The sequence below is a fragment of the Mustela erminea genome, chromosome 19, assembly GCF_009829155.1.
Source record: "Mustela erminea isolate mMusErm1 chromosome 19, mMusErm1.Pri, whole genome shotgun sequence".
In the NCBI taxonomy this organism is placed as follows: Eukaryota; Metazoa; Chordata; class Mammalia; order Carnivora; family Mustelidae; genus Mustela; species Mustela erminea.
The window spans coordinates 48,575,115-48,587,667 of NC_045632.1; the positions used below are offsets into that span (position 1 = coordinate 48,575,115).

General features: G+C 41.3%; 1 protein-coding gene across 2 annotated transcripts in view; it reads right to left on the bottom strand.

The window, feature by feature from the left end:
* GLG1 (golgi glycoprotein 1) overlaps positions 1-11,346 on the bottom strand; it is a 159,202-nt gene extending 147,856 nt beyond the window's left edge. For both annotated transcript variants that reach the window (XM_032325916.1, XM_032325915.1), the window contains exon 1: positions 10,871-11,346. In XM_032325916.1, coding sequence (XP_032181807.1) covers positions 10,871-11,311 — 441 coding nt within the window. In that variant the 5' untranslated portion in view covers positions 11,312-11,346. The remainder of the gene's footprint in view (positions 1-10,870) is intronic.
* Positions 11,347-12,553: the final 1,207 nt, after the last annotated feature.

Here is a 12,553-nt window from a genome sequence, read left to right on the forward strand (position 1 = left end):
TAACTCTGCTGCCTAATTACCTCAGAAAGAAGGCTTGCAGACTGAAAATATTTCACACTATCCTTAAGGTATGATTAATTTATGTATTGATTTTTTAATATAGATTGTTTCATGCGCCAGAGAACGTTCCAACCTTAGCAATATCAAGTCCTAACATATTCCTTTCTCTATGAAAAGGTGCCAATCTTTAGGAAAATTCCAGTGATTTTTATATTTATCTGGTTTTATAAAAGGCAAAAAGAATCAATGCCTTCTTTTTCTCAGCTAATAAGAAGCTATGTTCTTAGTCATTCCATTATACAGAGGGAGGATCTGTGTTAAGTAATGCTGTCTTCAGAACACAAGAACTAATTCTTTCCTCTTCTATTTAAGAACGGGACTTTCCTTTGTCTGATAGGCAGTATATTCCAAATTTAGGCCTCATTTAGGCCAAGAGAACTAAAGAACATTTGGCAGAACTGAATTCCTTTACCCAGAGAATCACTCCTTTGCACTTATAATCTCAAAGTGCATACATTTTCAATATTCATTAAAGACTATAAATGTTCTCGTGGCGCCTGGCTGGTTCAGTCAGAAGAGCATCTGACTACTGATGTCAGGGGTTGTGAGTTCAAGCCCCACACTGGGTGTAAAGATTACTTAAAGAATAAATAAATAAAATCCTGAAAGAAAACTTGGAAAAAAAAAAAGACAATAAATGTTCTTTTTTTTTTTAAATTAACATATAAGGACTATAAATGTTCTTGATCTTACTCTTCAAGTAAGTTCAACTTAAGTTTTCATTAGGAGCCTACCTAGGAAGTATTATATAAAAGGTGTGGCACGTTACATTCATTTCACATTTCTCTTAACACAGTGAACACAAAACCTTATCTTGAATCATTTCCTCTCAAACAACAAAGAGAAAGGGAAGAGAAAGACCATTTATGGGCAAATGCAATTTGCTGCATGGTCTACATATTTAAAATTTTTTTATTCTCACCATAACCCTGTAGGAGTGGGTTTATCTATTTTGTAGAAAATTATCTGTTTTACAGACAATTGAAGGTTGTCTATTAATTTGTCCAAGGTCACAGTAAGTGATAAGTGATTTGGGATTTGAATCCAAGACTGTGATTCTGATTTTTCCTGCTTACGTTAAATAGGTGTGCTCAGTAGATGGTACTAATTAACAGAAGGCAGATATGCTCGGGATTAAAACCCTCCATTACATCCCCTTCTCCCTCCTTAAAGCTTCTGTCCACTTCAATTGCTTATCACATTACACAGCTGATTTGGACAGTGCACGAACTTGGGAATTCTGTTGACTTTCAGGCTCTTTCTAGTTTACACTTAAGTTACAAAAGAAACCTTCCTAGATACCTTCTGTATCTTTCCTTAAACTTTTTTTTTTCTTTCCTTCTTTGTTGTAGTTACTTTGCATTTGAATTGATTTATAACTTGTATGCACATTCTCCTGGTTAATTTTTCCCCCACATAATTTCAATTCACTGTTTCTCTTACTTATCTTTCTAAATATATATCACATTTGTTATTTTTAAGGAACACAGAAACAATTTAAGAGTCTGTTCTATTTTACAAGTGTACAGATCCAGGAATTCAAGTTAGCACTCACTTTCACTACAACTCCTCCCCCTACAAAGAGTGACACATGTTATTCACGTCTTCATTAGAAGGTACTATAAATACTATGCATTCAATCTAACATAATTTTCTAATTTCAGTAAAGTTGTTACAGCTAAATGAAAGTAGATGTCTGGTTCTCTTAATTCATTGTTTTTAGATTCCAGTCCACACTTCTTGTTCCTCCACACTCTATTTTAATGCAGATACAAGAGTTAGCACTGGCACAGTTCTGAGGGCCATCACTTGAGATTCCTTCGTAAGTTTCCAATTTCTGTAATTCAACCAAACAAAGATGAACCACTTACTGATTTCCCAGTTTTATGAGTACTGCTCCTCTCAGGTTGAAGGAGCGCCCCTTACAACTCATAAATTAGGCACGGGGATGGTGTCAGATTAGGAGGCATTTTAAGGTAGCTAAATTAAGAATTTCTTGATATTGGGGCACCTGGCTAGCTCAGTCAGTAGAGCATGCAACTCTTGATCTCGAGGTGGTAGATTCAAGCCCCACACTGGGTGCAGGGATTACTGAAAAATAAAACCTTAAAAAAAAAAAAACTCATGATATTAACAATAAACTCTTTAAGAAGAATGAAAAGTACCAACAAGCTTTTTTCTGATACTCCCAACCACTTCCTCTAGCATGTGTCCTAGCATTTAATTTTTCCTTCTTTTACAGTACTACAACTTATATTAATTCTTTATTTTTTTTAAGATTTTATTTATTACTTGACAAAGAGAACACATACAAAAGCAGGGGGAGCAGGAGAGGGATTGGTAGGCTCCCCACCAGGCAGGGAATCCAACTTGGGGCTCGATCCCAGGACCCCGAGACCAAGACCCAAGCTGAAGGCAGCCCCTTAACTGACTGAGCCACTCAGGCACCCCTATAGTAATAATTTTTAGTAAAGGTATCTTTTTCTTCTTCCAGATCAGAGCTGTCCATTAGAAATCAAATGGGGGCGCGTGGGTGGTTCAGTCGTTAAGCATCTGCTTTCTGCTCAGGTCATGATCCCAGGGTCCTGGGATCAAGTCCTTCCTGCTCTGCAGGAAGCTTGCTTCTCCCTCTCCCTCTCCCACTGCTTCTCCCCCTGCTTGTGTTCCCTCTCTCACTGTCTCTGTCAAATATATAAATAAAATCCTAAAAAAAAAAAAAATCAAATGTAAACCACATCTATTATTTGTTTTCTAATAGTCATATTAAAAAATAAGTAAAATTGATTTTAATAATGTATTTAATCCAATATATCCAAAATATTGCCATTTAAATGTGTAATCAATACAAAAAATTAATGCAGTATCTTACATTTGTTTTTTTGTACTAAGCCTTTAAAATCAAGTGTGTCTTTTATACTTACAGCACAACCCCATTCACACTTCATGCTTCAAATGTTCAAAAGCTACACTGAGCTGGTGACCACCACACTAGGCTGTACTACAGGGATGGAAGAGGAATGAGCTATTTCATAGCTGGACAGACTTGCTTTCAAATCTTAATTCCACCACTTACTGGCCCTAAGGCAGTTTCCTCATTAAATAATAATAATAATGATACATCTCTGATAGGATTAAATGAGATAGAATGTCTAGAAAACACCCGGTCTCTTAGCACAGGGCACACAGAAAGCCTTCAATAAACACTAACTACTATCATGCATTTATATCCTCTAACACTAAGCACAGTGTCTTACATACAGTAGTTATCCAATAAATGTTCGATGAAGGAAGAAAAATTAATTTGCATGACATCCTATAAGCCATTTAATTGCTTATTTTTCAAATATATAAGTATCTTATATAAACAGATGAAGGTTTTTTGTTTTGTTTCTGGATTGTTGCTGACTAAATTGGTTTTGAACACATTAGGAGAAGTGTACAGAAGAGAAATGTACCATTTCATCTTTTGGATTGTTCAAGTATTTTTATTTTCTTCCAAAGAACAATGAATTATTAAGCAACTATACTCTATTAAGCACTCTATTAAGAGACTTCTTAGAGAAGTATTTCTCATCAATGACAGTGGAATTTTACAGGTAACTCCCAATTATCTGTAAGGATTTTTTGTCTCAGGTTGGAATAAAAACATATACCATTTCTGGGCTTTTATCTTTTTTTTTTTATAAGATTTTATTTATTTGACACAGAGAGAGAGAGAGAGATCACAAGCCAGCAGAGAGGCAGGCAGAGAGAGAGAGGGGGAAGCAGGCTCCCTGCTGAGCAGAGAGCCCAATGCAGGGCTTCATCCCAGGACCCTTGAGATCATGACCTGAGCTGAAGGCAGATGCTTAACCCACTGAGCCACCCAGGTATCCCCATTTCTGGGCTTTAGTTGGAGAACGAGCCAGTGGTACATCTAAGACCCTTTATAATCTGGACTCTGAAATAATTCTCAAACTCTATTTTAGTCAGTACAACCCCCTAAATTTCTTAAAGTATGTCCCCTTTTCACCTGTGCTTTTAATTTTTCATTCTCTTTTACATAACTGTATTCTTACATATCACAGAATCACAAAGTATCAGAGCTAGAAGGATCTGAAGAGATAATCCAGTCTTGGTATTTCCCAAAGCAGGTATCACAAAAGGTAAGAAAGATAATTTCAGATGGTTGTTAGTATTATACACTTTAATGGCCATATATTTTGTTTAATGTATATTAGAAAAATATAAGTAGCACATCAAACTCAAGAATTCACGTGTATCTTCATTTATGACATGGTTCAACAGTTACAACTTAAGGGAGAAAAAAACTTTTTTTTAACGATTTTATTTATTTGACAGAGAAAGAGGGATCACAAGTAGGCAGAGAGGCAGGCAGAGAGAGAGGGAGAAGCAGGCTCCCTGCTGAGCAGAGAGCCCAATGCAGGGCTCCATGGCAGGACCCTGAGATCATGACCTGAGCCAAAGGCAGAGGCTTAACCCACTGAGCGCCAAGGGAGAAAAAACTTCTAAGCTAAGAGTAGCAGAACTGGATTCTACTCAAGTCTAATTCCTAATTTTATCCTCTTTTCATTGCCCTAAACAATTTACTGTCTGTATGGCACCAACAGATTTTCACTCTCATGTCATAATTGTTCCTTGATCACAATCTCATTTATCAAACCAACTGTAAGTAATGGTCTTCTTAAAGCACTAGTGTTCCTTCATAATAAGGGATCAATAATGCCTTGATTTTGTGGTTAGATTGCTTCCAACCACTGAGAGTTAGCATTGGAGGAAATTCCACATGGGCTCAAACAAAACAATCATAACATATCCTAAAGCCAAACAATGTCTGGATTAATTGCCTTTTGCATTATTCACATCACTATTTCCTCCCATGAATGAATAAGGAATCAGGAGATGCTATACCTATAAATTCTAAAAACTATACAAAATATATGTAGAATATGGGAAAGTTATACAGGTTAAATAACAGGAATCTTACTGGGTGCCTGGGTGGTGCAGTGGGGTAAGCATCCAACTCTTGGTTTCAGCTCAGTAAGGTCATGAGATCAAGCCCCATGTCCAGGCTCTGTATTCAGAGCAAAGTCGGCTTAAGACTCTCTCCCCCTTGGGGCGCCTGGGTGACTCAGGGGGTTAAGCCTCTGCCTTCGGCTCAGGTCATGATCTCAGGTCCCCACATCTGGCTCTCTGCTCAGCGGGAGCTTGCTTCCCCCTCTCTCTCTGACTGCCTCTCTGCCTACTTGTGATCTCTCTCTCTCTCTCTCTCTCTCTGTCAAATAAATAAATAAATAAAATCTTTAACAACAACAAAGAAAAGACTCTCCCTTTGCTCCTTCCTCCTGCCCACTCACACACATGCTCTCTCTCCCTCTAATAAATAAACCTTTAAAAAAAATAACAGGGATCTCAGAAATTATACTATTATCTAAATCTCTCATTAAATATGTGAGGAAACTGGGCGCCTGGGTGGCTCAGTGGGTTAAGCCGCTGCCTTCGGCTCAGGTCATGATCTCAGGGTCCTGGGATCGAGGCCCGCATCGGGCTCTCTGCTCAGCGGGGAGCCTGCTTCTCTCTCTCTCTCTCTCTCTGCCTGCCTCTCCATCTACTTGTGATTTCTGACAGTCAAATAAATAAATAAAATCTTTAAAAAAAAAAAAAAAAATGTGAGGAAACCAGAACTCAAAATAGTGAAGACTTGCCCACAGTCATATGGTTAGCTAATGGCAGTGCCAGCTCTAGTCCTAGCTCACTCTTTGTGCTGTTCCACAGATTCAACACAAACAGTAGGGAAATATATATAAATTCTTCCATCATATACTAGTACAAATCCTGCCTCAGGTAAGATGAGATTTGAAAATCTTTTCATTAAGCAGAAATTCTGCTCGTGATGGGCTCAAACTAGAAATTAAATTAGGTTTGTCTAATAATGCTAGTCTGTCTACCTGAGAAATCTACAATATTCAAGTGCATAGGAGTTGTAGCTACCCAATTGTTCTCAATAGTAAAGAAAAGAGGATTCTAATTCCAGGCAACTCTTCTCATTTTTTGTGTCCATTTCTGAACCCCTGGCATTCTCAACAGTCACATACCAATTTCCCTAGCTGAAACCATCCATGCTAGATTGCAAAGTGTCTGACTTCGAAATCAAAGAGAACTTACTGAATACCAGGTCTACAACTCAGGACATAACATCAGACAAATTACTTCATCTCTCTGAGCCTGTTTCTCAACTAAGATAACAGGACATTCACCTCACAGGACTATCAAAAATATTAAATGAGGGACGCCTGGGTGGCTAAGTGGGTTAAACCTCTGCCTTAGGCTCAGGTCATGGTCTCAGAGTCCTGGGATAGAGCCCCGCTTCGGGCTCTCTGCTCATCAGGGAGCCTCGTTCCCCCCCACTCTCTGCCTACTTGTGATTTCTGTCAAATAAATAAATTAAAATCTTTTGAAAAAAAATTAAATAAGATAATATAGAGAGTGCAAAACATGATCTTAGGATACTGTTAAATTAAAGGTTAAGAAGAGAGCAGAAGCACCTGGGAGGCTCAGTTGACAAAGTGTGAGACTCTTGATCTTGGGGTTGTAAGTTCTAGCCCTCACGTTGGATATAGAAACTACTGAAAAATAAAAATCTTCAAAAATAAAAGAATTTTTTTAAAGAATAGGGTAATAAAAATGTTCATCTGTGAGTCTGAAAGGGTTTATAGGGCGCCTGGGTGGCTCAGTTGTTGGCCATCTGCCTTCAGCTCAGGTCATGATCCCAGGGTCCTAGGATCGAGCCCTGCATCAGGCTCCCTGCTTGGTGGGAAGCCTGCTTCTCTCTCCCACTCCTCCTGCTTGTGTTCCCTCTCTTGCTGTCTCTGTCAGTAAGTAAGTAAATCTTAAAAAAAAAAAAAAGGCATGTCTTATCTCTTAATATATTAACTACTAACTACATAGCAGTACTTTCTCTTTCTTTGGTATTATTATTCCTCCACCTGCTAAAATAGCCCAGGGTATATTTTTCCTTTTTCCCCTTTATGGATTCTATTTATTTATTTTTAAAGATTTTATTTATTTATTTGACAATGAGAGAGCATGAGCAGGGTGAGCAGCTGGCAGAGGGAGAAGCAGGCTCACTGGTGAGCAGGGAGCCCTATGAAGGGCTCCATCCCAGGACCCTGGGATCATGACCTGAGCCGCTTAATCGACTGAGCCACTCAGGTGCCCAGGCCTTTATACATTCTTGTTATATTTTTTATGACTAGCACTACTAGTTCTGTATGTATATACATGTGTGTAACCTGACATGCATGTACACATGTATATACACAACACATGTAACACACACATGTAACCACATCTACTAACCTATCATTACTACTATTACATCTACTATTTAACAGTGGACCCACTGGGTATACTTGACCTTTTAAAAAGCATGACTCATCTGAAAGGGTTAAAATAAAAAAAAAATCCCTCTCATGACACACAACCTTCAAAATAGCACCCAAAGTGACTGAGGGAAAGCTGTGAACTATAGTCCATGTTCAGATTTACTGTAGTTACAGATTTTGTTGGCATATGTTATGATATGTTAGACACACTGAAATTACCAGCTGTAATTATTTAAAGGTAGCCATAAATACCTTCAAATAAAGTTTGTAAGTGAACTACTACATAACTTTGAGCACTACAGTAGAGACAATCTTAAAATATTTGAGCTCAAGACTTAATCTAACACAGGGAACCTGGGTGGCTCAGTTGCCTGAGCATCTGCCTTAGGCTCGGATTGTGATCCTGGGGTCCTGGGATCGAGCCCTGCCTGGGGCTCTCTACTCGGTGGGGAGCCTGCTTCTCCTTCTCCCACTGTCTGCTGCTCACTCTTCTCGTGCTCTCTCTCTCTGTGTCAAATAAACAAAATCTTTAAAACAAAACAAAAAACTAAACCTTAAAAAAAAAAAGACTTAACCTAACACTGTATACCTCATGTTGTTTCAAAATAAAAATGTCTACTACCATTTAAAACACTCACATGCTTTGCCTCTCCATAATTCTAATAGCAAGTACACAGAGAACAGCCTTCTCCAAATTAGTATCCAAAGGGATAAAGGAAACAACAACAACAAAACAAACAAACAAAAAAAAAAAAACAAAGAAAACCCAAAGGGATATAGAAGCAGATTATATCAAATTCCCTATCAAGCAGTACTACTTACCAAAAAACAAATGCAAAACATGTTCCATAATTTCACTTTAAATGTGCCTAGGCAGTTTCTTTCTTTAATTCAGGTATGTTCTTTCAAACACATAAATCAGATTTAACTAATTCTCAAACTATGTGGATTTAAATGTTCTTCTGCTGTCTTTAAAGAAAAAAAGTTTAAAAATAGCTCCACTTGGGGCGCCTGGGTGGCTCAGATGGTTAAGCATCTGCCTTTGCTCAGGTCATGATCCCAGGGTCCTGAGATCAAGCCCCGCATAGGGCTCCCTGCTCAGCGTGAACCCGCTTCTCCTTCTTCCACTCCCCCTGCTTGTGTTCCCTCTCTCGCTGTATATATCTCTCTCTCTATCAAATAAATAAATATTTAAAAACAAAACAAAACAAAACAAAAAACAGCTCCACTTCCAGAAGCTTGGTAGGCTCAGTCCCTACAGCATGCAACTCTTGACTTCAGGGTTGCGAGTTCAAGCCCTCATTGGGTATGGAGCCCACTTACAAATTTAAAAAAAAAGAAAGAAAAGAAAATAGGTCCACCTCCCGAAGAATATACACAATCGTTCATGGTACTTTTTTTTTCAACTTTTATGTATATAAAATTAGAGGAAAATTAACTAAACTGTAAATTTGGAAAGATCTGGTCCCCAAAATACCCCCACCTCCAATTTACATAACACGTTTTCTTCCTGTGGAGTATAAAACTGACTTCATTAGTATATTTATCCTCAATCTGTTGGCAATATTTATTGAGTCTCAGTACTGAATTAGGTACTCTGGAAAGTTACAAAGGAAATAAAGGAAATACAGGACCTAGTAACTACGCTCAAAGAGCTTAAACACCCATCTCCACAAAGGAGAAAAAATGTAGTTACTGAAACAGTATCCTTGCCGAGAATCTTACAATCAAATGTGGAGCAGGGACTCCATTTTCAAGCCAGTTTCCTTGCACTAAGTAATCCAAGACAGTACCCACAAAATTAAACAGACTCCAAAAGTGATCAAATCTGTTATTTATGGATTACATATGCTGCTACACACTTCTACTGCATGACAAAGGAAGCCTGCTCCTGTAAGTGGAGCTTTCCAAATGTTCCTAAGCACACAAAGAAAGAGACATGTTCTCTGAGCATTGGCCACTTTTTGCCACTTTGCCTAATAACATCCTACTTCTGCCACAAACCACTAACAAAGTGTTTGATCACCAATATTAGGGTCTTACTCTGAGGGAACATTGATTATATATCCTCAAATACCAAATAAAAAATTCCAAAAAGGCTGACAGTTAAGAATCTCAGCTGTATCTACTAGAGAAGTAGCTGAAGAACAAACAGTAACAATGAATCATCCTAGTCTTTAAATTGTAGAAGAGAAGTCATCTGTGGTCCCACATTTCTGTTGGCTCAGGAAATTTCCTTTCTGTCTTCAGATTATGTATGTCTCTCCCCCTTGTGAATTCTCTGTATAGAATACTAGAGAGGTATCAAAGTGGATGGGAGGGCGAGTGGAGTGGGGGAAATATTGCCAAGACTAGCAATTTTCTACAAACCAGTGATCTTCCCATGGTCCCATGTCCATGGTCATGAACATCTTAGGCAATTCTGATGATACAATTTCCCAAACAAAACTGTATCAAGCAGCAGTTTCATTCTATTTGTTAACCTTTAGGTCTAATTCTATACACCTAACCTTAAACAAACAAATAAAACAAAAAAAACCCACAACCCTACCAGAGTTGCTCCCAAACTTTGAGAACTGTCAAATAAGTCCTCAGCATTCAATCTAGAGAAGACATGTCAGTTAACTGACTCACATTATAGAATATCAAATCTAGATTTCATTAAAAGCTACTATTAAAATCATATTCAGACGTCAGAAAGGCAAGATCCCACAACCCAATCACAAATACTGTACAGGTATTACAGCTTCGACTGCTGTCCCAACTTTTCAAGCTTTGGGACTTTAATTTACTTGAGGTAATAGCTTGAGATTCACTACGAATTGATCAAAATAAATGAAGGGGGGGGAGGACATATATCAGTTTCAACACCGTATTTGATAATAGGAATTTGCTAAATTACAAAAGAACGGGGTAGAGACAGTGAATTCGGTACTGACTACAATACACATCAGAACTGAACCTGAGTTACCTAAACAAACGCTATCTACTGCCAATAAACAGATCATTTCTTAACAGCTTAAGTACGCCAACCATTTTTTCATATTTAAAAGGGCTGCTACGAACTGTCCAAGTCGAAACAAATAGCCAAATTCCAAGCAGGTCTTCGGCGAGGAGCCACTGTGCTAAAAGCATCACACAAAAGACCGGAGCAAACATAAACACGCTCTGGGCCTTCGCAGACAGCGGCCAGGAGCCAGGGTCTGAATCCCAGACCCCCGCACCAGGGAGGGAAGGAGGGGTGGGGGGTGGGGTCCTCTTCTCGGAATGCGCCGGGGAGCTAGTTAGAGACGGGGAGGGAAGGAGCGAGCGCGGTACAGAGGAAGAGAGAGAAGCAGCGGACCGGCGTCAGCGGCTTCCAAGGCCGGCAACACCCTCGGGCCCGCACCAGGCCTGGCCCTCCCGGCCCCGTCCCGCCTCCTCACCTCCCTCACGTCCTGCAGGCACTCGAGCACCGCCAGGTTGTTGCTCCAGGTGTGCTTGGGGCACACACGGGTCACGTCCTCCCTGCACGACTCTTCCTCTGCCAGCTTCCAGCCCCCGCCAGCCCCGCCGGGCCCCGCTCCGCCCCGCCGGGCCGGAGGCCCACCCGCCGGGAAAAGCGGCTGCGGCGGCTGAGGCGGTTGCTGCGGCTGCTGCTGCTGGTGCTGGAGCTGAGATGACTGAGGCAGCTGGAGCAGCGGCTGACCCGCCGGCCCGCCGCCTCCAGTCTGCCCTACAAAGGACGGAAAGTTGGCCCCGGGGCCCTGGCCCTGGCTGTGGCCGCCCTGGGCCGGGACTTTCTGGGCCCCGGCCGCCGCGAGCAGCAGCAGCTGCAGCGCCGCCGACAAGCGGAACATCCTCCGTACACGTCCACACGCCGCCATCTTGGGTCCGCGGCGAGCTCGACGCACCCGCCGGCGCCGCGTATTTAAATGAGGGGGCGTGGCCCGGTAGGGCCCGGCCCGAGCCCCTCCCCGGCCCGCGCAGACCCGCGAGTCGGGAGCGGAGCCCTGGAGGAGGCTGCGCTGGAAGCGGCCCACGCCCTGGGTCCCGGAGGCTCTTTGCCGGGGGAATTGCTGGAGCTACTTAAAAAGCCTGGGCTGGACGGCTTTACCTCATTCCCCTGGTTGTCGTCACAGAAAAATAAAGAGGAATCGGGATTGCCACAACCAAGATGGCTGGTAGAGTATGTCGCCTGTTCAGTGACTGGGGGGAAAAAACAAAAACAAAAAACTTTGTGTGTAGAGGTGAACTATACACGACCAGGGTATTCCGAAATTAAGAGCCTCTCCTTGCATCTCTTCCTGCTGCTTTCTACCTGCCTCAGAATCTTTCTTACCCAGGGAAGAAGGCAGTCTTGAAAAATGGTTAGGAGCAAAGGTTCCGGGATAAGAAGGGAGTTGGTTATAATCTTTGCTCCCCTGCAGACTGGGCAAGTCCTTTAACTCTCTGAGCCTCATTCTTCTCGTCCCATGAAGACGCGGAGGAGCTCTAATATGAAATATAGTTGTGAGGATCAGAAAAAATAATAAGGGAAAGTACCTGGCCCACAATATAGAGCTCAAAAATTTGTATCCAATATTATTACTAAGTTGGGAAGCCTTTTGTGCCGCAATCCTGATTATAAATCAGAACTTAACCCTGTGTTTATTTTTTTTTAAAGATTTTTTATTTTATTTATTTGACAGAGAGACATCACAAGTAGGCAGAGAAGCAGGCAGAGAGAGAGAGAGGAGGAAGCAGGCTCCCTGCTGAGCAGAGAGCCCTATGCGGGACTCGATCCCAGGACCCTGAGATCATGACCTGAGCCGAAGGCAGCGGCTTAACCCACTGAGCCACCCAGGCGCCCTTAACCCTGTGTTTAAAGGAGGAGAAGAAAATAGCAAAACAGGTCTTTAGGTGTCAGGTCAAGTCTCTGCCTTGGGGAACTGTTTCTGCTGACCTGCGCGCAGCATCTTCAGCACATTAGGCCTGGATTGGTTGGTTGACCTCACACCCCTGTCCCCTCCCTCTCCTTAGGAGAGATGATACCTTCTCCAAGGTCTTCACACCCATTGTCATTTGAGTTTTGTATCAGGCCTGGGTTGGACTCTAATTCAACTGAGGAACGGCACAGTGATGGTAAC